Source organism: Budorcas taxicolor, chromosome 2 (genome assembly GCF_023091745.1).
Source record: "Budorcas taxicolor isolate Tak-1 chromosome 2, Takin1.1, whole genome shotgun sequence".
Taxonomy (NCBI): Eukaryota; Metazoa; Chordata; class Mammalia; order Artiodactyla; family Bovidae; genus Budorcas; species Budorcas taxicolor.
Window position 1 is genome coordinate 160,480,333 of NC_068911.1, and position 24,896 is coordinate 160,505,228.

Genomic DNA, 24,896 nt, shown 5'->3' on the forward strand with positions numbered 1-24,896 from the left:
CCATTCCCATCAAGGGTGCTTGACAAGACAACCAGCATGAGAAGGGGACTGGCCTAATTTTCACATTATTCTTCAGAATCTCACACCTATCTCAAACAACACAGCAAGAGACTGGTAATTTAAAAGGATCATGCATCTCACAGCCTCTAAATTCCAAACGGGTTGGGCAACTGGGAAGTAGATGACGTTTGCAAATGGCTTCACTGCCCAAGGCCCTAAACCTTTGTGAAAACAGAGTTAGGGCCAATATTTGTTACATTTTCAAAAAAATTCAGGCTCCCCTTTTAGATTTTTCAACCCTGCCACACCAAGCCCCTCACCAGACAGAGGCAAATCAAAAATTTAATCACTGAAAACTGAAACATCTGCATTTTGCTGATAGAGTATAACAACTAATTATGCCTCTTAATCTATTTACTACTAAAACAGAAGAGAATATAATTTTAAGTAAAACATCCAAATCCAAGTCTGCTTAAGCAAGGCAAGCTGATGCTGGAGGAAGGCCCGGGGAAATGACTCCTGGGAATTGCTTAACTACTAATGCTCTGTTGCAAAATCAAGGTTGGAGAGTGGTTTCACCAGTTTCTAGTGAGAGACTGCATTTTAGCTGTGACTTCATCTTATTTAAAATGCATTAATATTTATCGCTACTTCATTCCATACATAAAAACTAATTTCACATAATAGACTTTTAGTACCAGAGAGTACCATTTAGAAGAAAACAGATCTTTATGACCAGGGCTGGTAAATATTTCATTGCAATGACAACAAGGACTAAACTTAAAACAAAAAGAAAGATAAATGGAATTTCATTAAAAAACCATATTTGCTCTTTAAGAGATACCATTTAGAAACCAGAAAGGAAAATCACAGAAAATGCTTCATAACCACTAGAAGGTCTAAGTACAAAAACACTTGCATACCAAATGTTCACTAAGATTTAGTGCAGCTGGGTTGAGACAGTTGCTTAGGGCAAAGTGAAATGGTACCAACTCTTTGGAAAACCTTTTGGCAATCTATATAAGAAAGTTCATGTGATTCATAATAGTAAAAAAAAAAAGGGAAGCAACTGAAATGTCCATTAAAAGGTGAATGAATAAACAATACTGTATATTTAAGCAACTAATACTGATTTTAATCAGCAATAGAAAAGAATGAATTATTTGCAAAAGTTTGGGTGAATATGGAAAACATGCTGTTCTACAGAACCAAGACTCAAAGCCATACAGTTTTATTAATACATATAAGGCCCTAAGACAAGCACAACTAATCTGTAGTGATAGAAATTAGGTCAGTAGTTGCATGGGGTAGGAGATGTGGGTGGAGACTAACTGCAGTGGAACACAAGGGAACTTTCTGGAGTGATGAAAAAGCTCTACATCTTGATTGTAGTGGTGATTATAAACTTAGATTTGTCAGAATTTATTTGCATTTTATTATCTGCCTCAATAAAGATAATTTTTAAAAAAGGAGTGAATCATTAATACATGGACTAAAACAAGTAAATCTCAAATATTATGCTGCCTAAAAAAGTCCAGACACACAAAAACATCCTTATATGATAAATCACTGATTAAAATCAGGAGGGGCAAGACGTGGGAACTGTCTGTAAAGGTGCATGAGAGAACTTTCTGGGGATAATGAAATATCCTAAATTCTGGTATGCTAGTGTTACATACATGTATGCAATTATAGACACTCAAGCTAAAAATCTATACTTTGTATATTGCATGTACATTATACTTCAATTAACAGAAACATATCTCTTACCTTCCACTACCCCCCACCCACCATCAAAGCATTTTACTGTGTATGACTCTCCAAAGCCCTGGAACTTTCCTATTGCTGCAACTACTAAGGTTTTCCCAAATTCTACATTGGAGCAGGACCTCAATTTAATCTGAAAATAGAACAGCACCTTTGAAATTGGGTCTGTCCTAGAATATTAGAATGGAAACAGGGCTCATAAATCAAACCCAGGACAGGCCAACAAACTTTGCAAGTCTGACCACATATAGCATCCTAAAAAATAATACAGATAGAGTCAGAGTTACCTGTTCCTTCTGTGCCCTGAACTTATTTCTTCCTAGAACCTAGTCCAATTTCCTGCCTTCAGATCCAGCTTCGGCTCCTTCCTGCCACCAGCTGCTGTGAGTCCCTATCACAATGTCCCTTCCTTTCACTGGAGTCTCAAGTCCTCCTCCTTCAGAACTGAGTTGTCAGGAGCAATGGCTTTATATGCACCAAACCACACCTCCTTCTAATGGTTTCGTACTTTGGAACCCACCCTCTTCCGAAGCCACCCTCTTTGGAATGCTGTTGAATAAGATCGAGATTCAGATTTTTCTAAAACACAGATGACTGGAAGTGAAAGTTACTTGCACAGCTGTATCTGACTCTTTGTGACCCCATGAACTGTATAGCTTGCCAGCTCCTCTGTCCATGAAATTCCCCAGGCAAGAATTCTGGCGTGGGTTGCTATTCCCTTCTGCAACAGATGATTAGGGAGGTAAACATATCAAAACACTTTCCTCTGAGTAATATTACTAAAGGAATCTAGTTTCTTCAGAATTTTGTCAAAGTGACTTAGAATTGCAGGAAACTTTGAAGTAGCCCTATTACCCATCACCCACTCATAATCCTTCAGGTATCTCCCTCCTCCCAAACCAATCAAAACCAAAATCATGGACTCCTCACTGAAATGAAGCATCCACACAACTTCAAAAGGTAATTAGGTCCAGATATTCAATATGCTTCCCAGGTGGCTCAGATGGTAAAGAATCCTCTTGTCAATGCAGGAGACTCAGGTCCCATCCCTGGATTGGGAGGATCCCCTGGAGAAGGAAATGGCAACTCACTCCAGTATTGTTGCCTTGCAAATCCTATGGACAAAGGAGCCTCGGGGACTACAGTCCATGGGGTCCCAAAGAATTGGACACGACTTAGTGACTGAACAACAATAACATTCAATATTCAGGCTCAGATAGTTCTGCTTTTGGTCAAAACCATAGCAAGAGTAGATACAAGTGACCTTTAAAATACATGCTTCAAGTCTTATTTTATCATATTTGGTATCACTTTTTTAATTTGCACAAAACATTTGTTGACAAATTGATCATCTCCTCTCAGATTGTTTATTCTCTGTGTATCTATGGTTAGATAAATCTGGTGTCTGATGTACCTGGAGGGATATTCCTATTTAACCATCAAACTGGTGGATGACTTTGATAGAAGTCAACCATCACATCCAGTCACTGAAATGCAGTGCGGTATCTAGTCAAAACTACGGAGTGGGTGGAAGTGGAGGGGAAAGTGGTGTTTCAAGGAAAACCTAGGCATTGTTTGAGCTATTTTACAACTTTGTAGTAACTCAGATTTCCCTGATGGCTCAGGGGTTTAAGAATCCACCTGCCAATGCAGGAGACATGGGTTTTTTCCCTGGGTTGGGAAGATCCCCTGGAGAAGGAAAAGGCAACCCACTCCAGTATTTTTGCCTGAGAAATCCCATGGACAGAGGAGCCTGGTGGGCTACGGTCCATGGGGTCACAAAGAGTCAGACATGACTGAGCGATTGAGCCCTGAATTGTAATAACTCACAGGCAATGTGAAAAACTCTTGTCTGTAGACGTGAAAATGAGTTCTATACAAGGAAGACATAGCCTTTTGCCCCTCTCTTCCACGGAAAACCAGTTTTACCTGCATTTCAACATTCCTGATCTATAAATGTACCAATTTCATGGATTCTTCTCTGATCTGGTTCTAACAGCTTTAAGTGGAGTGGAGTCGCTCAGTCGTGTCCGACTCTTTGCGACCCCTAAGACTGTAGCCTACCAGGCTCCTCTGTCCATGGGATTTTCCAGGCAGGAGTACTGGAGTGGGGTGCCATTGCCTTCTCCAGGGGATTTGCTGACCCAGGGATCGAATCCAGGTCTCGGTTTCCTTATTAACGAGTTAATAAAACTTTTATTACATGCATTTATTTTATATCTGTATGACTATTTCTTTCTGAAAATTATCTTTTAATACTTGCTAAGTATTTGCTGTGCCTCCGCCCTGTGCACATAACCTCTAATTTACTCCTCTGAATTTAAATGATACGGGACTAGTTGTTAAAACTACCAAATCAGCTTTAATATTTTGACATCTCACTACAGACCACCCAGCCTTAAGCTTGTTTATTTAATTTCCCCTCTCCCCTAGGTCTGGGTTTGCTGTGACCAGTGTGGTCCCGTGGAAAGAGACTTTGGAGTCTGAAGCCCATGTTCCTTCTTGCCCCACCCTTGTTTGTAGCATGTACTTAACCTTTCCAAGCCGCCTCTTAAAATGTAGATAATCACATCCACTGCATAAAGTTGCCTCAGGAATTGCTCCATCTGGTTCTTGGCCCCTGTGAGGGACTCAGTCCACCTCCCTTCCCACCGCCTTCATACAGGCAAGCATTGCAAATCCAACCAGAATGAACACAGCTGGGCCTGCATAGTTCAGAGACAGTAATTTCAGAAACATACACAGTAGTTAATTTCACCTAAACTGCTAAGGTTGTGTGTGTGTCTCCGGGTGTGTGTGTGCATGCATGCTTGGTTGCTCTGTTGTATCCCACTCTCTGTGGCCCCATGGACTGTAGCCCACCATGCTCCTCTGTCCATGGAATTTTCCAGGCAAGAATACTGGAGTGGGTTGCCATTTCCTACTCCGGGATGGAACCCATGTCTCTTATGTCTCCCACTAGCTTCCCTGGTGGCTCAGACAGTAAAGAATCCACCTGCAATGTAAGAGACCTGGGTTTAATACCTGGGTTGGAAGATGACCTGAAGGAGGACATGGCAACCCACTCCAGTATTTTTGTCTGGAGAATCTCCATGGACAAAGGAACCTGGTGGGCTGCAGCTCATAGGGCCACAAAGTCAGACATGACTCAGAGACTAAGCACAGCGCCACCTGGGAAGACAGCCAAATCAATTCACCTTTAAATATTTAGGCTTGAATTACATTTACCATTACCCAAACTTGAGACACCACTGTTGGTCCATAACCAATAATGACTGAAAGAAACTAGTATTTTTGTCCATTGCAGCTACCACTAAGACAGTCTGAAGAAAAACATACCAGCATACTTCCCAGCTACCATGGGTTTGGTTCCAGACCACCCCAATAAAGCAAATAGTGCAATAAGGAGAGTCACTGGAGCTTTTCGCTTTCCCAGGACATGTAAAAGTTGATGTTTACACTATATTGTAGTCTATTAAGCATGCAATAGCATTACGTCTTAAAAATCCCATGTTCATACCTTGATTTAAAAATACTTCAGTGTGAAAAAATGTCAACCATCATGTGAGCCTTCAGCAAATAGTGGGAGTAACAGCAAAACCCACAGACCACCGTAACAAATACAATAAGAATTTAAAAAGTTAGAAATACTGCAAAAATTACCAAAAGGGACAGACACAGAAGGGAGCAAATGCTGCTGCAACTATTGTGCGGATAGACTTGCTCGAAGAGGTGAGGCTGCCACAAACCTTCACGGTGTATAAAAAACTCAACAAAGGGAAGTATGTCTCTATCTGGAAGTTATGTTTACGGCTCTTTAAAATATTTATCTTAATGAAACACATCTTCTACCTCAGGAGACTCTGATGTCTGCAGACGGAAAACTCTTCTGTGTATTTTTATAAAATATTATTTCCATTACCCTTGAAAAATTTTAAGCACTCCACAAGCTCAAACTTTTTGCATATTTACCGCGGCAACAAGGTCTTGATGAGTCATTGTTACACACGTTATTTGATGAATGGTGTCCTTTCCAGCTGTATCATTGTAAGTTACGCGTCGCGTTATTTGTTAACTTCAATCAGAGTCGTCTCAACAGGGTCCCAGATCTCCTAACTTCAAAGTTTCCGTTCTTTCCCTCACTAGGACCTCTTCGACATTCTTGGATGAGGATTCAGAATTGTGCTTTAAGATTTCTTTACAGTTGAAAATCTGTGACCATGGACGTAACCATGGGGAATGCTGGCCCTGTATCAGAACTCCGGATTTACGTAATGTTTTTTCCAGATGGTTGAGAGTAACAATTCTAGCCAAATCTACTTGCGCGCGTCTCAGCACTGTTTGTTAGGACTGTGGATGGATCCCAGGGGAGCCGCAGCAGGAAGGAGCTGGCAGTCCGCCAAGGGCTGGGGATGGGCGGGGGAGGTCGCTTGTAACCCAGGCCAGTCTGAACCCGCCCGCGGCAGCGCAGGTGCCCGCCCCCTCACGCTCCCAACGGTGGGGGTGGGGAGACAAGACGGCCGAAGGAAGAAGGTGTCTGTTTCATCAATTGATTTACCTCCCAGAGACATCCTTACCTACAGGAGGGGAATTCTGCTCACCAACTCGCTCACAGCCTGGCTTATCAAGCTCGGGGAACCAGCACCCTCGCCAGTCCGGTCCAGTGAACCAGGCTCTAAAGGTAGCGCGGGGCCGTGGGCGGGGCCGGGGCCGGGCTGGGGCGGGGCCATGGGCGGGGTGGAGCCGGAGCCGGCCCTACTAGGAGTCGGAAGCCCCGCCCCAACGTTTTGCAAGTGCTCTTCGCAAGCTTCCAGAACCTTTAAACTGGAGGCGGGAACCCGCGGTTTGTGGGCAAACACCTCTATATGCAGAAAGGCCAACTGAAAGTAGTGTATCCATACCCGGTTGATACCCAGTGTGACAGCGCAAGCGACACTGGGAACAGTACCAATCGTCTGCTTATAAATATGACATTTCGTGTACATTTGCGAGGAGATCAAGCTAGTCAGTCTGGAAGGAAATCAACCCTGAATAGTCAAAGGGAGGACTGATGCTGAACCTGACGCTCCAGTACTTTGGCCACCTGATGTGAAGAGCCAACTCATCGGAAAAGACCCTCATGCTAGGAAAGATTGAAGGCAAAGGAGAAGAGGGTGACAGAGGATGAGATGGTTAGATAGCATCATCCACTCAATGGACATGAATTTGAGCAAACTCTGGGAGATAGTGAAATACAGGGAAGCCTGGCGTGCTGCAGTTCATGGAGTCTCAAAGAGTCGGACACCACTGAACAGCATCATAAATCCATTTATTCTGGAAGCTTTTGAGAGAGATTCAGCCATGATCCGATTTTGCAAATAAGATGATCGAGGAAATAAGACTGTTAAATATTCTACAAGCCTAGATTTTTGTCAGGTTACCTTTGTCAGGTTATGTTTGTAATCACTGGTTCTGTTTCTGCTTTTTAATTGGAGGATAATTGCTTTGTATGGATGAGAGAGTTGGACTATAAAGAAAGCTGAGCACCAAAGAATTGATGCTTTTGAACTGTGGTGTTGGAGAAGACTCTTGAGAGTCCCTTGGACAGCAAGGAGATCCAACCAGTCCATCCTAAAGGAAATCAATCCTGAATATTCATTGGAAGGACTGAGTCTCAAGCTGAAATTCCAATACTTCGGCCACCTGATGTGAAGAGCTGACTCATTTGAAAACACCCTGATGCTGGGAAATATTGAAGATGGGAGAAGGGGACGACAGAGGATGAGATGGCTGGATGGCATCACCAACTCAATGAACATGAATTTGAGTGAACTCTGGGAGTTGGTAATGGACAGGGAGGCCTGGCATGCCGCAGTCCATGGGGTCGCAAAGAGTCAGACATCACTGAGCAACTGAACTGAACTGAACTGCCATACAGTAGCCATAAGTATACATATGTCCCCTCTCTCTTGAGTCTTGATTTTGTTTTTAAAGGTGGTGGGTGTAGTGGTTTTCTGGTGCTTTGAGAATTTTCTAAAACAAATAGCTCATTTATTAAATACTGTTTATGAAGCATAGTGTGAGTAGTGTATAGTGTGAAAGTTGCTCAGTCATATCTGACTCTTTGCAATCCCATGGACTATACAGTCCATGGAATCCTCCAGGCCAGATTACTAGAGTAGGTATCCTTTCCCTTCTCCAGGGGATCTTCCCAACCCAGGAATCAAACTCAGGTCTCCTGCATTGCAGGTGGATTCTTCATCAGCTGAGCCACAAGGGAAGCCCAAGAATACTAAAGTGGGTCAATTCCTGACCCAGGAATTGAACCGGGGTCTCCTGCATTGCAGGTTGATTCTTTATCAACTGAGCTATCAGGGAAGCCCAGATTTTTTAAAAAAGCATTATGAAATTCTCATTGGTAAATGGATTTTTAAAAACTTATTGTCTGTATCTGTTGTTGGAAACAGAAAACTCTCCCCGAAGATGAACATTGCTTGATTCTGAAGGCTGGAAGTGAAAACAACATTGATTAAAGGTCTCCCCAGGTGTCTTGGGTCACTGTCCTATAGGTTTGGGTTTTCTATTCTCATCCTTCTATGATTTTTTAAAAAAGTCTGCCTATAAGTTAGCAAGATGCTCCTAGGAAGTGGCAAAGAATAAATTGTAGGGCACTCCCAGGGAAAGCTGAAGTTTTCTTAGAGGTGAGGGTGTTATGTTTTCCTCTAAATGATTTCCTGAGAGACCACTCTGCTTTGGACCATGAGAAGTTTACTGCCACATTCCTCGGATAGCTCTTAGCCATAGTCTAAGTCAGAGAGAGATGACAAGGAATCCATTTGTTCCCAGAAACGTGAACAAATTTGCTGAGGAGATGACGTGGGGATTCTGGTGATGGGAGGGGTGTGGAGGAGGGCATAGATGACAAGGGATCAGCCATACGTTAACAGTTGTTTTCCTGGGTGATGGTTCTTAGGCGTTTCTTGTACTATTCTCCGCCTTTGTGTATGTTTGACATTTTCCACGATTAAACACTTTTTGAAAAATCGTCTCTTCATTACAAGGCTATTTATTGAGTACATACAACTATGGTGTTGGAGAAGACTCTTGAGAGTCCCTTGGACTGCAAGGAGATCCAACCAGTCCATTCTAAAGGAGATCAGTCCTGGGATTTCTTTGGAAGGAATGATGCTAAAGCTGAAACTCCAGTACTTTGGCCACCTCATGCGAAGAGTTGGCTCATTGGAAAAGACTCTGATGCTGGGAAGGATTGGGGGCAGGAGAAGAAGGGGATGACAGAGAATGGGATGGCTGGATGGCATCACTGACTCGATGGACGTGAGTTTTAGTGAACTCCGGAAGTTGGTGATGGACAGGGAGGCCTGGCGTGCTGCAATTCATGGGGTCGCAAAGAGTCGGACATGACTGAGCAAATGAACTGAACTGGACTGATGTACCAGGGACTATCCTAGGTGCCAGAAATAGGTCAGTGAACAAAAGAGTGAGAATCTTTGCTTTGTACATTCTTGTTGGGTATGGGGTAAGGCAGAGGGAATGACAAATTTATGGGTTGTATGGTATGTTAGGAAGTGTTGAGTACCATGGGAAAGAAAAAATAGTAGAGGCCAGATGAGGGTGTGGAACGACAGAGAAGAAGATGAAGGCTTGAGCCTTGGGTACCAGTGTTGGGAATGGAGCTGCAGAAGGGGCTGAAGAGGAAGGAGAAAGGAAAAAGGAGGGGGACTTGTTATTAGGGACAAGGAACTGGTCAGCTGGGAGGCTGGGTGAAAAGCCTTGTGAAAAGTATCAACTATTTCCTTGATTGGCTTATCCAGGAAATGAATTGAGTATCTCTTACATAGGTACTCTGCACAGTGGCTGCAGTTATGTACCCCCCAAATCTATTCGAATTGCCGATTAGGATCCATCCTAGAGAAAAGTGACCAAACAAAGAAAACTGAAATAGAAAGCTATATTGTAATTGACTCTCCTTTTTCTTCTGAGATGTCTACTCCTTGAGGCAAAGGATTGTTTAGTCTCAGACCTCTAGTACTTGGCTGAATATCTAGCCTAATACAGCCCATGCTTGCTGAATGAATGAGTGAGTAAGAAACACATGGAACGAGGGAGTGAAGCTCTGACCTCTGAAGACTGGTGCAGTCAACTCTTAGAGCCAAAACTCAGTTGCAGACACAGATGTCACAACAGCATCTGCAGGAGAGCCTAGGAACTTCCCTTAAAGATATTGACAACTAAAGGTTGAGGACTTCCCCCAAATTCCTATCTTTATTATAAAACCGGATATAGGATAATAGAGGGCTAATCATCCATTAACTGAAACTTATCCTGATCTTTGAGTATCACCTTTTGTCTTTTGTGCACTTGGATCACCCATGGGCATGTATCCAACTCATAGACCAGAGAGATACATTAGAATGAAGAAAGATCACTTTTAATTAAGAAAGAGTTCCTTTTTTTCTTTTTTAACAATACAGAAACAGGGGAAAAGTTAGTAAATGGACTATAGAAAAGAACAAAAAGTCCATCAAATCTAATGTTTTCTAAAAAAAATGAATTATTACCTATCATTATTTTATTTTGTTGTATGTATAATATAAATAGATTTTTGACATGAGTGGCTGTGTTCCCAAGCACTAATGTTGATAACATATGGCCATCTTTCATCTTTTTTTTTCCCCAAGTGGAGACAAAAATACAAAGGTGACAGAGAATAGATACCTCTGTATGCTGAGTTCTGAAGATACAGGGAGAAGAAATTAATGTCATCATGATACCACACTAATGGGAAAGAACAAGCCCTGAAACCTCAGAGTAAAGGGGCAGAACCATCAGTTACAAGGCAGCCAGATACCTAGGACAGGAGGAAGTGGGCAGGAGGGATGGAGGGAAAAAGAAAAGTCAAAGTATTAGTCACTCACTCATGTCCGACTCTTTGTGACCCAACCCCATGGACTGTAGCCCACCAGGCTCCTCTGTCCATGGAGTTCTCCAGGCAAGAATACTGGAGTGGGTTGCCATTCCCTTCTCCAGGGGATCCTTCTGACCCAGAGATTGAACCTGGGCCTGTTGCATTGCAGGCAGATTCTTTACCATCAGAGCGACCAAGGAAGTCCGAGGAGAAGTCTTACCAAACGTTGTGAGCTGTGCTCCCAACATCTCTTACCCTGGGAGGCAGAGCCCACCAGCCGCTCAGTGGCAGCATTGCTTCTGGCAGCAGCTCTTCTGCTGGCAACAGCCCTTCCCACCGCTGCAGCCACAGTTGTAGCTGCAGGTGCGGCGGTGGCAGCAGACCACAGGGACGCTGCAGCAGCCCCCACAGCAGCCGCTGCAGCAGGGGCAGCAGCTGGTGCAGCAACCGACCCGGTAGCATCTGCAGCTGTTGCAGCTGCTGCAGCCACTGCCACAGCCACTGCTGCAGCCACCACCACAGCCACCCCCGCAGCCACCACCGCAGCCACCACAACTTCCACAACCACAGCAGCCCATGGTGTCAGTAGAGAGGATTCAGGAGAGGTGAGGAGGGAGACTCAGGAAGGGAGGGAGGTCTGATGCCCTTTGTCTCAGGGGCCCTGCCTTAAATACCATCTTCAGGGCTAAACTCAGAGCAAGTGACCACTTTCTTTGTTACGGTTTCCACCAGCTTCCTCTGGAGAGTTTCACAAGACCCCAAGGCTATTTCCTCGTGAAACATCGCTGACCTCATCCAACTGCTTATTTTAGCATTGACTTCTTCCTCAGGTTATGCTTCTAATAAAACAGCCTGCTTCTAAAATGGTAAATTTTGTTTTCGTCTAGCAGTTTTTAAGTGCAAGTCCAACCCTTCTGTGAGTTTCATTTGACGAAAACTTACCTGTTTTCTGGGCATTGGGATCACTCACTCAGCATCCAGTGAAGTCCTTTCCCTCGGTTTCAGAGGGAAATCCTCCTGTTTGCAGATATTCTTTGCTGAACCCCAGACAAATTGGAATTCCACGTGTAGAAGCAAAGCACCCTAGGTTGCCTCTACTCGCAGGTCATAAGGCTCTGAAGCTAAAAAGTCAAAGAATTTTCTCATTTATTTGCAGATTCACTTTTGTCTGTACTTTGAGAGTACGTGAACTATGGGCAAGCTGCTTGGCAAGGGGATGGCTCTGGGTAGGAAGTTTTGTGATGATGGATTTCAAAGTGAATGTCCCATGCTGTTTTATCTCCGTCTTTTTTCTCCAATACTCAGGGTAAGGGCCAGAGAAGCCAAGAACCCCAACCACCAACTGAATTCATGTCCCCTAGAAAACCAGTCTCTCTGTGAATCCATTTCCTTAGTTTAGGTTAAATCATGTCTATTTTTTTGAACTAGACTGTATTTTTAAGAGTAGTTTTAGATTTAGGTTCATACTAAAATTGTTTTAGTAATTGTTTAGTAAAATTATTTGAGAGATTTCCCATATGCTCCCTGTCCCCCTACACCTACACTCATCAACATCCCACACCAGAGAGCTACAGTTGTTGCAACCTATGAACCTACACTGGAATGGCATTATCACCCAAGGCTCATAATTTATGTTAGGGTTGAATTCTGGTCTTGTATATCCTATGAGTTTTGATAAGTATTGGTTTGCCCAAAAGTTCATTTGGGTTCTTCCATTACATCTTATGGAAAAGCCCAAACAAAGTTATTGGCAAACTCAGTATAATGACAGGTAGCCACCATCATAGTATCATACAGAGCAAACTGCTCTAAAAAAGCTCTAAAAACTGCTCTACCTGTTTATCCCTCCTTCCCCACTAAACCCTGCCTCCAGTTTTACCTTTTCCAGAAAGTCTTCTAGTTGGAATAATTTGTCCCACATATATTTGTGTCGCCAGGTCTGAAAAAAATCACACATTTATCATGACTACCAGTTAATGAGGTTTGTGTAAATATAAGAAACTTACTTTGCACACCATGTTAGCTTTTATCCTTAGCTTTCTTAGAAGAAAGGGACTAACCACATGTCAGGTACTTTATTGTGTTTATTCTCAGCATAGTCCTTCAAGGTAGATTGGTTAGCAATTCTGGTTCAAAGGGGTCCAAGGATTTGCTCAGGGTAACATTTGGGGTCTGAGTGGGGTTCCAACCCAATTCTGCCTCACTCTGTGCACAGCGAAGGGCCTACCATGTCTCTTCGATTCTAAGATTGTTGTTGTTTCTTCAGAACCTACTGCTCTGACTTTTGGGCTAACTGTTTGCTTTCAATTATGACTTTGAGATCCAACATCAGTGGCAGTGATTACCATGATTTCCTATCATACTTAAGCTATTTTGCGTAGAACAATAGTTAGTCGGTACTGTGGTCCTCTGCAGAGAAGCCCACAATGGATCACATATGCTCAGTGACCCATCACTTCTCAAGAAGCACTTATGTCTCAGGTACCCTCTGCAAATGCCACCATAGATTGCAAAGCCTGGAGGAATGGGGCTTAAGCTTGCTTTCACAGTCAAGCTTAATTCCTTGGTGACGTTTTTATACTTGAGAAAACACCATGATCGATCATTCTAAGAAATCATCTTTTAAGAAGGAAATCTCACCATCTCTATTTTCCGCACTTGTGGCCTCTGGGAAGATTTCTGGTCTTATTCAAAACTCAGCTGAAGCATCTTCTGTCTACCATCATTGCCCAGAGATCATCACTCACTTCTTTTGAACTTTCTCTATTTCTTTCTTGATGTCTTCACACTTGACAGATAATAACCCTTTGTGTTCTTGACCAGATTGTGAACTTTTCAAAGTCTGGTATCATATTGTATTTATATTTTCATCCTTGTATCAGGAACACAGCAGTGAAATGATAAAGGGCCAGTTGAGGAGTGATGAGGAAGTTGCAATGGTTGAATGTTTCTGTCCCCCCAAAATTCATATCCTGAAATCCTAACCCCAATGTGATGTTAATAGGAGGCCTTTGGGACGTGATTAGGTCATAAGGATGGAGCCCTCATGAATGAGATTAGAGCCCTTTTAAAAGGGACCACTGAGATCTCTCTCACCCTCTTTCCACCATGTAATGATACAAGTGGAAGCTGGGTGTCTGCAACCTAGAAGAGGGTTCTCACCAGAGCCTCACACTGCTGGCCTTCTGATCTCAGACTTCCAGTCTCCAGAACAATGAGAAATAAATTGCTACTGTTAATAAGCCACTCCGGTATTTTCTTATAGTGCCTCAAACTGAGATGATGTTAAATCCAGGTTAAACTTGGGTTAAAGTGAAACTTTAATTTGGGTTAAAGGTCCACCATGGAGGCTTCCAAACAGAAGCCAAGAAGAAGGCTATGGCAGGCTATCCAGCCTATAGGCGATATAAATTGGGGTGGGGGGTGAGCTGTGGAAGAAGCGTGGAGCAGAGTGTGCCCATTGCATTCATTCTTCCAGTTCTGTTCTTATGCCCCTTTTCCTTATCGTCTTTCTCTTCTCCACAACCGAGGTCTTTTGGAAACCCTTTGAGTTCCCTGGGGTACCCAATATTATAGAAAAGACCATCTCCCCAGGCCCCTTCCTCAGGTCTGCTGTCTTTTCAGTAATGTCTGTGGCAGCCAGGAGTCAGCAGGCAAACCCCACTTCCAACAATTGCCCTACCCCTCACTTGTGTTTCTCTGTGTTCTTTTTTTCACTTCCTACAGGGGTGTGAGATAGAATGTTGGCTTCTAATTGACTAGCAAGACCGTGTGGACTTTGTCTGGCATCTTTGCTTGTGTATGTGTGTGTTTTAGTCTTTCTACTCCACTTTTAGAAAGGGGAGGCAGGATTTTGTCTTGTTGGCGTCGGTAGAATTTCCTGTGGTGTTCTTACTGTTACTGCCTGCCTTCTTGTGACATTTAGCACAAAAGAAGCTACATGAAGATGCAAATCAATTTACTCTAGCCAGCGTTTTCTGAACATTGCTGCTCGTAAGTATGGCAGCAGGGAGAAGTCAGAGTGGATGAGGCCTCTCCTGTCCTCTTTCACCAGCCACCTCAGGTGCTTAGCCCCTTCAGAATCATATGCCCAAGGGCTTCTCCCCAGAATTTAAGAGGAAAGAAGAATTTCACCCCAAGTCCTTTTGCAGATTTCATAGGGCTGTTTCTAAACTTGCTTCGTTGTCCAGAACAGCTTGGCATGGATTATCCCTATTACATTTCTGTGTGTGCTCAGTTGCTCAGTCACATCCAGCTCTTGTGACCCCATGGACTGTAGCCTGCCAGGTTCTTCTGTTCATGGAAAATTCCATGAATATTAGAATGGGTTGCCATTTCCTACTTCAGGGGATCTTCCCAACCCAGGGATTGAACCTGCATCTCTTGCACTGGCAGGCAGATTCTTTACCACTGGATCCATTCACATTTCTGTAGGGCACTAGATCTCAATGGGAGGCAATTTTGCATACCCGCCCCCCACCCCAGGGCACTTGACAATCTTTGGAGACATCTTTGGTTGTCACAACTGAGGAAGAAGTTGTCATAACTAGTGGGTTAATGCCAGAGATACTGCTCCACATTCTGCATAGGACTCCTTCACAGCAAGGAAACGTCTGGCTCAAAATGTCAGTAGTGCCGAGACTGCGATAATGTTTTATCTTTCCACAGCATCTCCCCATCTAGTATTTTGCAACAATATAATTGCCTGAGACTTGCTTGAAAGAAAACTGTCCTTCAGTTAGTGAATAAAGGTGGGCGGAGTTCTTGGTGTGGACCAAGTTCTGTGCTGGGAGATGTAAATGAAAATTTTGTGTGACTATTTGATCTGTGATTTAGAATGGGAAGTAAGACTGGGTGATAGGGTCATGTGAAATGTGCCACAGGGAGGTGTCAGTCAATTACCAGGATATCTTGAATATTATTAACAAAATATATGTCCATACACAGTTAAAATAATTCTAAGTTGCCCTCTCTCATCCTACCTCACCCTCTAGGCCGCTCTGCAAAGGCAATATTGCCATCTTGCCAATCGTTTCTGCTAGGAACTGCCCCCAACCCCACATTTCTTTTCTATTAAAAAAAAAACACTATTTATTTCTATGAGTGTGCTTGGTCTTAATTGATCACATGGGATCTTTGATCTTCACTGAAGCATGTGGGATCTAGTTCTGAGACCAGAATTGAACCCTGGGCCTCCTGCATTGGGAGTGTGAAATCCTAGCCCCTGGACCATCAGGGAAACCCTCATATTTCTTAGTAATTCCTTGAATGACTGTTTCTTGGTAGCCATTGTTAGTTTTGTTAAAATGAGGATTGAACTCTTTTATGTCACTCCTAATGTATTAGTATTTATATCACTATTTTTAGTAAAATCAGTAACTGATGATAAAATTATTACAATATAAATATGTCTCATCACAGAATAAAAATTGTATACTGTGATTATATTCCCTTTATATACAATCTTTCATTTTTCTGGATGGGCTTCCTTGATAGTTGAGTTGTGGCTCAGCTGGTAAAGAATCTGTCTGCAATGTGGGAGACCTGGGTTCGACCCTTGGGTTGGGAAGATCCCCTGGAGAAGGGAAAGGCTGCCCACTCCAGTATTCTGGCCTGGGGAATTCCATGGACTATATAGTCCATGGGGTCACAAAGAGAAGAGACACGACTGAGTGACTTTCACTTTTCTGGAGTATCTTTCTTTTATTTTTAATTTTTTTGGTTTTTGTATTGTTTTTCTTCATCTCTCTGCCACTGTGGGCCATATGATTTTGCATATAAGATTTTCCTCTTAGATATCAATCAGTGAAAACTCTTCAAGCACCCAAATTCATTTTTCATTCTAGTGTCAACAAAAATTCTTCAAGCACCTAAATTCATTTTTCCTTCTAGCTAAGAAATGCTTTCTTATTTTATGTAGGTATATATGTATGTATTTGTTATTTGATGTGGATCAATTTTTAAGTCTTTATTGACTTTGTTACATATTGCTTCTGTTTGATTTTTTTGTTGCTGTTGTTGTTTTTGCCAAAGGCACGTGTAACTTTAGCTCCTTGACCAGGAATCACACGCTCACCCCCTGCACTGGAAGGTGAAGTCCTAACAACTAGACTACCAGGGAAGTCCAAGCTTTCTTATTTTGATTGCCATAGGAATTTTTGCAGAAAAAAGTAAGTCATTGAGAAAGTTTACTCATGCTTTCTAAGCCAGCACACAAAGTGCAACCTACTACATAATGGAACACAGTGGCCATCCTTAAACCATGTGGTGAGGACGTTCCATTCCCCAGTAAAGAGGCTCCGGTGAAGGGCCTGAGGCTGCTTTGCACTTGGCAATGACTTTTGAGGCTGAGACCACTTTCATTTCTCCAGTCTTTGGAAAGAGGGCTTCTGGACCGTACACAGAAATAGCCTCCTGATAATGTTTATTTGCTGTTCAGATGTCCTTTCAAGCACAACACGTTGTGTTATGTGAGACTTCCTTGTGTGCCCGTGACCAGTCACAGCACCGCGTTTTCCAGAGCTCCCAGGGGCCCTCACTGGAATGTTTAGGGTGTTTGACTTAGAAAAATAAACATCTAGTAAATCTTGCTGACATTCCTAAAAAGGGTACTGATTAATATATTATGATGTTCTTCCATGACTACGGAGCCAAATAGCAACAGGGAAGTGGTCATGTGTGTTCCTTTCCTGTCCCCAGAGCTGGTATATAAGAGTCCCCTCCAGCAGAAGCTGACATTCGACCTCCCTCCCCTCCTGAGTCTCCCTCCTCACCTCTCCTGAGTCCTCTCTACTGACACCATGGGCTGCTGTGGTTGCGGAAGTTGTGGTGGCTGTGGCGGTGGCTGTGGCGGTGGCTGCGGTGGTGGCTGCGGTGGTGGCTGCGGTGGTGGCTGCGGCGGTGGCTGCGGCGGTGGCTGCGGTGGTGGCTGTGGCAGCTGCAACAGCTGCAGATGCTACCGGGTGGGCTGCTGCAGCAGCTGCTGCCCCTGCTGCTGCGGCTGCTGTGGGGGCTGCTGCAGCGTCCCCGTGGTCTGCTGCCACCGCCGCACCTGCAGCTGCCACTCGTGTGGGAAGGGCTGTTGCCAGCAGAAATGCTGCTGCCAGCAGAAGTGCAGCTGCCAGAAGCAATGCTGCCACTAGGCTGCCAGTCTGGCCTCTGGGAAGGTGCTGCTGGTAACTGTCTCGTTGGTAAGATTTTTTTTCTTTCTGCCAGTCCTCCCTGATTTGAATGTCGTGTAGGTGACCTGAGACGAATTCTCAGGCTGAGGAGTTTAATTCATATCCTCTGGTCACTGAGATTCTGCCTCCATCCATCACCAAAGTATGAGCACCACAAAGTGGAGTGATGATTTTTAATGCTATGCTTTCTCTAAATTCTACTGTTGAAATGTTTATCTCTTTCTCCTTCTCTCTGTGGTTTCTGCATTCTCTATCTCTGCTACTATTTTCTGATTCTGTAAACCATAGACAATTCTTTTCCTAATAAACCATAAAACTGGCATTCGAAAATGTGTCAATATCTCTTTTTTCCTTGTTTGAATGTGTCTCATGCAAAGATGCAACTAAACCCACTGAAGTGAGTAAGACCCCCCTGATGTTTTCCGAGATGGCTTTAAAGTAATTAATGGATAATCTGTCCCTAATAGGTTTTCAAGTGATGGTAAAAATTTGGTGGTTGCGGTGCATATATACAGTGGAATGTTACTCAGCCATAAAAAGGAGTGAATTTGAATCCATTGTAATGAGGTGGATGAACCTAGAGCCTGTTATACAGAGGGAGGTAAGTCAGAAAGGAAAAAATATTGTATATTAGCACATACATACCGAATCTGGAAAAATGGTTTGGATAAACCTATTTGCAGGGCAAGAACAGAGACACCGATGTAGAGAACGGCTATGTGAACACAGTGGGGGAAGGAGAGGGTGGGGCGAGTTGAGAGAATAACCCTGACATATACACACAACCACGTGTGAAATAGAGAGCTAGTGAGAAGCTGCTGTTAGCACAGAGAGCTCGATTTGGTGCTCTGTGACCACCTAGAGGGGTGGGATGGGGATGGGGTGGGATGTGGAGCCGGGACAGAGGCTCAACAGAGAGAGGATATATGTATACATAGAGCTGAGTCACTTCACTGTACAGCAGAAATTATCACAACATTGTAAAGCAATTTTATTCTAATAATAAATTAATTTAAAAAATTTGTGGCTTCAACTCTCCTCTTATATAAGTGAGAAAAAGGATTCTAGGAACACCGTATCAATGAACTCTTATGACATCACTTTCTGTCTACCCCTAAATAACTTTCTAAGAGATTTTGATCTCAGTGTCTCTGCCAGATGAAATTCAACGCCCAAAGCAATGTGCATTTGTTTAGGTCTTGGTTATTTTAGTTTATTTGTGTAGGTCTTATTTGTTTAACATCTGACTACAATTTCGTGAGATTTTAAAATTTCATTACCAGTATTAGTCAACTTTCTTTCGGAAGATTATGATTATAAAATACTGGTCTGGTCATGAATGAATACATCTATTAGTGAGAGTTGTAAGTTACTGAAACACTACCCACTTTGATTATATTCTATCATAAGTGAACACTGTAGGAACACAAAAAGGAAGAGGTTACAACAAGGTACTTTCAGTCACATCTCTCACAGTGCCTTGAAGGTGAAACCACTCACAGTGTATGATGTTGATAAACCCACCCTCAGAATGCAGGGCCCTTAAGATTTTCTACCTAAATCTGTTCCCTGGTCAAAGCAAGAGATGAAGAAAGGGGCAGATCATTGCATCAGTGGTCAGGCAGTTGCTGAGAAGGTGACTTACAGAGGTCCTGCCCTCTGTGTCTTTCCCAGTCCTCTGGGCAGTGCTCTCAGCGGGTGGATTCTTTAGAAGTGTTGCATTAGAAAGAACTTCAGCAGATGCTGGTTCTGGGTGCAAGGTAAGAGCACACACGCAATAACAATAATGTGCGCTTCCCTGGTGACTGCGTGGTCAAGAACCCATCTGCCAAAGCAGGAGACTTGGGTTTGATCCCTGGGTCAGGAAGATCCCTGGGAGAGGAAATGGCAACCCACTCTGGTATTCTTGCCTGGGAAATCCCATTAACGGAAGAGCCTGGCGGGCTATAGTCCATGGGGATCGCAAAGAGTTGGACACAACTTAGCAACGAAACAACAGCAACAATAACATCGACGGGGTGCTCCTAGGGAGAGGCTGTGGGAGGAGTTAACAAGGCTCAGGAGTCACCGGGCCCAGTCTGTGTTCAGATGTCCCTAGACAATGAGGAGTGATCCTGCTTACTGGGGAGTTATTATTTGTTACTATTTGCCAGCCTTCACATTAATAAGTGCATCAAAGGGTAATAATATAAGTAAATGAATTTGCTTCAGCGTATACCCGGTGATCACTAACTTTGCCAAACATTGTGCATGTTGCAGTGGATTATATAAAAATAAGCAAAAGCTGGAAGCCAGCCTGCATTAATGGAGGGGACATAGATCTGAGTGACGCAGTCTTTACTTGTGAGGGTAATGGCAAGATCAAACATACACACCTGCAACATAATATTTTATAGATACATCATATCCCTTCATTTTACATATATATATATTGAGTGCCTACAATGCACTAGGCACTGTTCTAGACACTGAGAAGACTCCAATGAACAAAAGAGATAAAAATTCTTGCCCTCAGGAATTTTTTTTCTTTTTACACAACTGATGCTGTATATACTTAATTGTTTTGAGACCATTCCTGGCAAATAGAAACTTACATACCATGGTGATTTTCATAAGTGTAATATATAGAGAATGGAGTTATAATAGTAAATACACTTTAAATATGGATACATACATTGACATCCACAAGTATAAAGGTCATACTCTCTAAAAGCTCTGTCCAGACCCTGTCTTTGCGGGCTACTGAATTCCTGATGGATCTTTGAGGGGTTGCATGTGTCCCATTGCTTATAGATATTTCCAGAGAGCTTATGTAGGAACAACACGATGCAGATTTTGAAGAAGTGTCACAGAGCGTTAGAAAATATGTAACACATTTTTCTACAAAGAAAGAGCATTTACTAAATGTTGCAAAGGGTGGAACAAATAATTAACTTGGAGATATGTACAATTTACTTTATAATTGAAGTAATATAATTAAATTAATTACTTTATAACTAAAACACTCAGGAGGATAAATTATTCAGAAATATATACTATATATGTGAAACTTCAGATCTAATGGACCACTCAGTGTTAGTCTTGGGCTGATCTTGCTGCGTTGCATGCCCGCTGATGGCATGGTTATCTAAATGACCAGCCCAGGCAGCCAAGTATCTCTAGCAAAGGGTGCAGGAAGTCAAATGATAATGTCTATAGCAATTTGGTTAATAGCTGACAACTTCCCTGATTTTTTCCCCTTCTTCTAACTTAGGACGAGTCAGAGAAAGTCAAGTATGTCTAACCCATCACATAGGACATCCCACTTCTATTAGCCACCTCCAGCTTCCGTAAAACAACAGCCGCCAATCAGGGTCCACATGGATCCTCCCCTTTTTCCACCATAAAACTTTCCCACTCCTCTGTTTGCCTTCGAGTCTCTGTCATAACACAGTGACGGTGGGTGTTCCCTTTGCCACAGGAATTCTGAATAAATAACCTTTACCCATTTTCTTTGATTGATCTTCATTAATTTCCATAAGACTTAGGCATTCCACTCATAAGTGTGTGTAAGTTCTTGCATATGTCTCCAGGAGATATATACAAGAATGCTCATGGCAGCATTGTCAAAAATAGCAAAACCTGGAAAGAATGGAACTTCCTATTATCTGGAGAGGATATGAACAAATAAATTGGAGCATATTCATAGAAAACATGCATATAGTTGTAAGCAATCCATGACCAAAGAAAATCAAAGGAATTATGTGCACAGGCATTAAGGTAGGGACTTGCCTGGGTGTGAGGTTACAGGGGGTGGGTTGGGGTGGTGAGGAGCCTTATAGTTAAGCTATCTTGTTAAGATCCTAGCTTGATAAATTATTAAAATGCTTGGCAGAATAAACTATGCTTAGGGTGTATTATGAACCAAAGAGATTACAGTCCATCATTTTCTGGGCCTCTGAAGGCCTTTAAAAAGAACAAAGCAAATTAAAATGTGATGCAAAAGAAAAGAAATAGAGCAGAATACAAGAGGTTTGAATAGCAGAGAGGATGGGTGGGATTTCAATTCTGTACTGGGCAGTCCAAATAGGACTCGAAGAGAAAGTGCCATTTCAGCAAAGGAAGAAAGTGAGGGAGGAATGAACTGGCCAGTTAATTGGACAAGAGGATTGTGAATGGTGGGAAGAGGGCAGTGAGAGGGCAGGTCAATGAGGGTGCTGAGCATAGGGAGTTCAGCAAGGTGATGGGTACTGTGTTTCATGGGTGTCATTATAGATAATTGTAAACTTCAGCTTTGACTGTGACTGGAGCTGACAACCTGGGAAGAGTGTGACTTTAGAAAAGAGATCACCTGCCTTTCATTGTAAAAGGATGACTCTAAAATGCAGTACTTGGATGCAATCTCAAAAACGACAGAATGATCTCTGTTCGTCTCCAAGGCAAATCATTCAATATCACAGTTATCCAAGTCTATGCCCTAACCCGTAGTGCTGAAGAAATTGAAGTTGAACGGTTTTATGAAGACCTACAAGAACTTTTAGAACTAACACCCAAAAAAGATGTCCTTTTCATTATAGGGGACTGGAATGCAAAAGTAGGAAGTCAAGAAACACCTGGAGTAACAGGCAAATTTGGCCTTGGAATGTGGAATGAAGCAGGGCAAGACTAATAGAGTTTTGCCAAGAAAATGCACTGGTCATAGCAAACACCCTCTTCCAACAACACAAGAGAAGACTCTACACATGGACATCACCAGATGGTCAACACCAAAATCAGATTGATTATATTCTTTGCAGACAAAGATGGAGAAGCTCTATACAGTCAACAAAAACAAGACTGGGAGCTGACTGTGGCTCAGATCATGAACTCCTTATTACCAAATTCAGACTCAAATTGAAGAAAATAGGGAAAACCGTTCGACCATTCAGGTATGACCTCAATCAAATCCCTTATGATTATACAGTGGAAGTGAGAAATAGATTTAAGGGTCTAGATCTGATAGATAGAGTGCCTGATGAACTATGGAATGAGGTTCGTGACATTGTACAGGAGACAGGGATCAAGACCATCCCCATGGAAAAGAAATGCAAAAAAGCAAAATGGCTGTCTGGGGAGGCCTTACAAATAGCTGTGAAAAGAAGAGAAGTGAAAAGCTAAGGAGAAAAGGAAAGATATAAGCATCTGAATGCAGAGTTCCAAAGAATAACAAGGAGAGATAAGAAAGCCTTCAGCGATCAATGCAAAGAAATAGAGGAAAAGAACAGAATGGGAAAGACTAGAGATCTCTTCAAAAAAATTAGAGATACCAAGGGAACATTTCATGCAAAGATGGGCTCGATAAAGGACAGAAATTGCCGGGGTCCAGCCCCGGTGGATCCAGGGTGATTCGAAGGTGGGGGGACGGAGTTGGCGTCTTTGGAAAAATACATATTTAATCACAGATATAGAGAGATTAGAAATGGATAGTGTAGTAGGAAGATTAGTGGAGAAAAGGAGGCTGAATAACTTGGATTACGTGGAATAGCATCCATGCTCCAGATGGGAATTCAGCCAGAAAAATGGGAACAAGAAAGAAGCGACATGGGGGAATCAGTCTTTCCGGAAACTGATCCAATTTCTTTATTTTTGGGTTTGCTTATATACCTTTTGTTACACATAGGGATGAATACAGAGTCACACGGGCGTCAGCAGTCCTGACCTTTATCAAAATCAGGTGCTTCACATAAATGTATAAAAAGGTACATCATCTTCTGGCCATGAGTGAGACCTGCTGACATTTTATGATCCTTTCTTTCTGATAACCAAAAAACTTATTTCTTCCAAGGGTGTTTTTTCTTAAACCAGGCACCACCCTCCAAATAAAGTTACATTCCTATAGGGTGAGGGTGTAGTGAGTTACAATTAAGAGAGGAATTTATTTAACCCAAGGTTAACAAGATTAATCTTAAAGGTGAATACTTATTTCTCCTATATGCTTAAAGGTTAATACTTATTTCTTCCTATATGCTAGTTTCATTCATCATAAGGGTAGGGAACATGGAGATTTAGCAGCAAACATCAGCCCAACAAATGAAAATCCTTTCACCAATGCTCCCCTTAAGATCTATTTAGTCTTAAGATATGATAAAGTTACATTTTTACATAGCAAGGACACAGTGATTTATAACAAAGCACAGTGATCTATTACAAAAGAGAAAATCCATTAACTCAAAAAGTCTAGTATTGCTAACATCAAAAACTACTATATTTCCTTTGCTATATTCCAAATACATTGATTAATATATTCCCAGGTGCCTAAGGATATGGAGGCCTGGCGGCAATCATTGACTCAACAAGAAGAAAAAGCCCTATGCTAATTAAGACTCTCCAAATACTCCAAAACTCTCTGTGCTGTTTATGGTTGAGAGGTAGTAAACAATCATGTGCCTAGTGGCAGGAGTATGGATAATCCTGTCACACAAGCTAGTCTGTCAGCAGAGAGGTTTGACCTGAGACATCCTTGTCCCACCCAGAGCAGGGAATTAGCAGCAATTATTGACACAACAAATGAAAAACCCTTCACCAATATAATTCCTAACCAACCCATTATACTAATAATTTCTAACTCCCCAAAAGATTTTGCCTTTAGTAAGTCTAAAACATCTCATGCCTCTCAGGTTGGGAGGCTGTAAACAATCACATGTGGCCGGACAAACCTATACAGGTGGGCTAGATAACCTTCAGAGGAGTCCGTAAGCTGAAACACTCTTGTCACGCCCAAGAATTTTTATTGGAGCTGCATGTTTACTCCTTCTCCGAGAGAAACGGTTATGGGGGAGAGCCCCCCGTAAAGTCAGAGGTGTAGGTGAGAGCATAAAACAGACTCTAGTTTTGGGGTTAGATGCTCAGGAACAGGGGGTTTCCTGAGGCTTGATCACGTCTTTGCGTATGCCAAGCCTCGTTCCTCATGACCTTTGCCATGGGCGGAGTTCCTCACGCTAGCCCCCGGCAAGAAATGGTCTGGACCTAACAGAAGCAGAAGATATTAAGAAGAGGTGGCAAGAATACACAGAAGAACTGTACAA

At 42.6% G+C, this 24,896-nt stretch overlaps 1 protein-coding gene across 1 annotated transcript; it reads left to right on the plus strand.

Annotated features, from left to right (window-relative positions):
- The first annotated feature begins 17,472 nt into the window (after positions 1 to 17,472).
- On the plus strand, positions 17,473 to 17,814 carry LOC128061182 (small cysteine and glycine repeat-containing protein 4-like). Its single transcript, XM_052653450.1, has one exon. The coding sequence runs from the start codon at positions 17,473 to 17,475 to the stop codon at positions 17,812 to 17,814; it is 342 nt and encodes a 113-aa protein (XP_052509410.1).
- Positions 17,815 to 24,896: the final 7,082 nt, after the last annotated feature.

Excerpts from the sequence above, each read along its gene's own strand:
- LOC128061182 (XM_052653450.1), top strand. The coding sequence starts at position 17,473 with ATGGGCTGCTGTGGTTGCGGAAGTTGTGGTGGCTGTGGCGGTGGCTGT.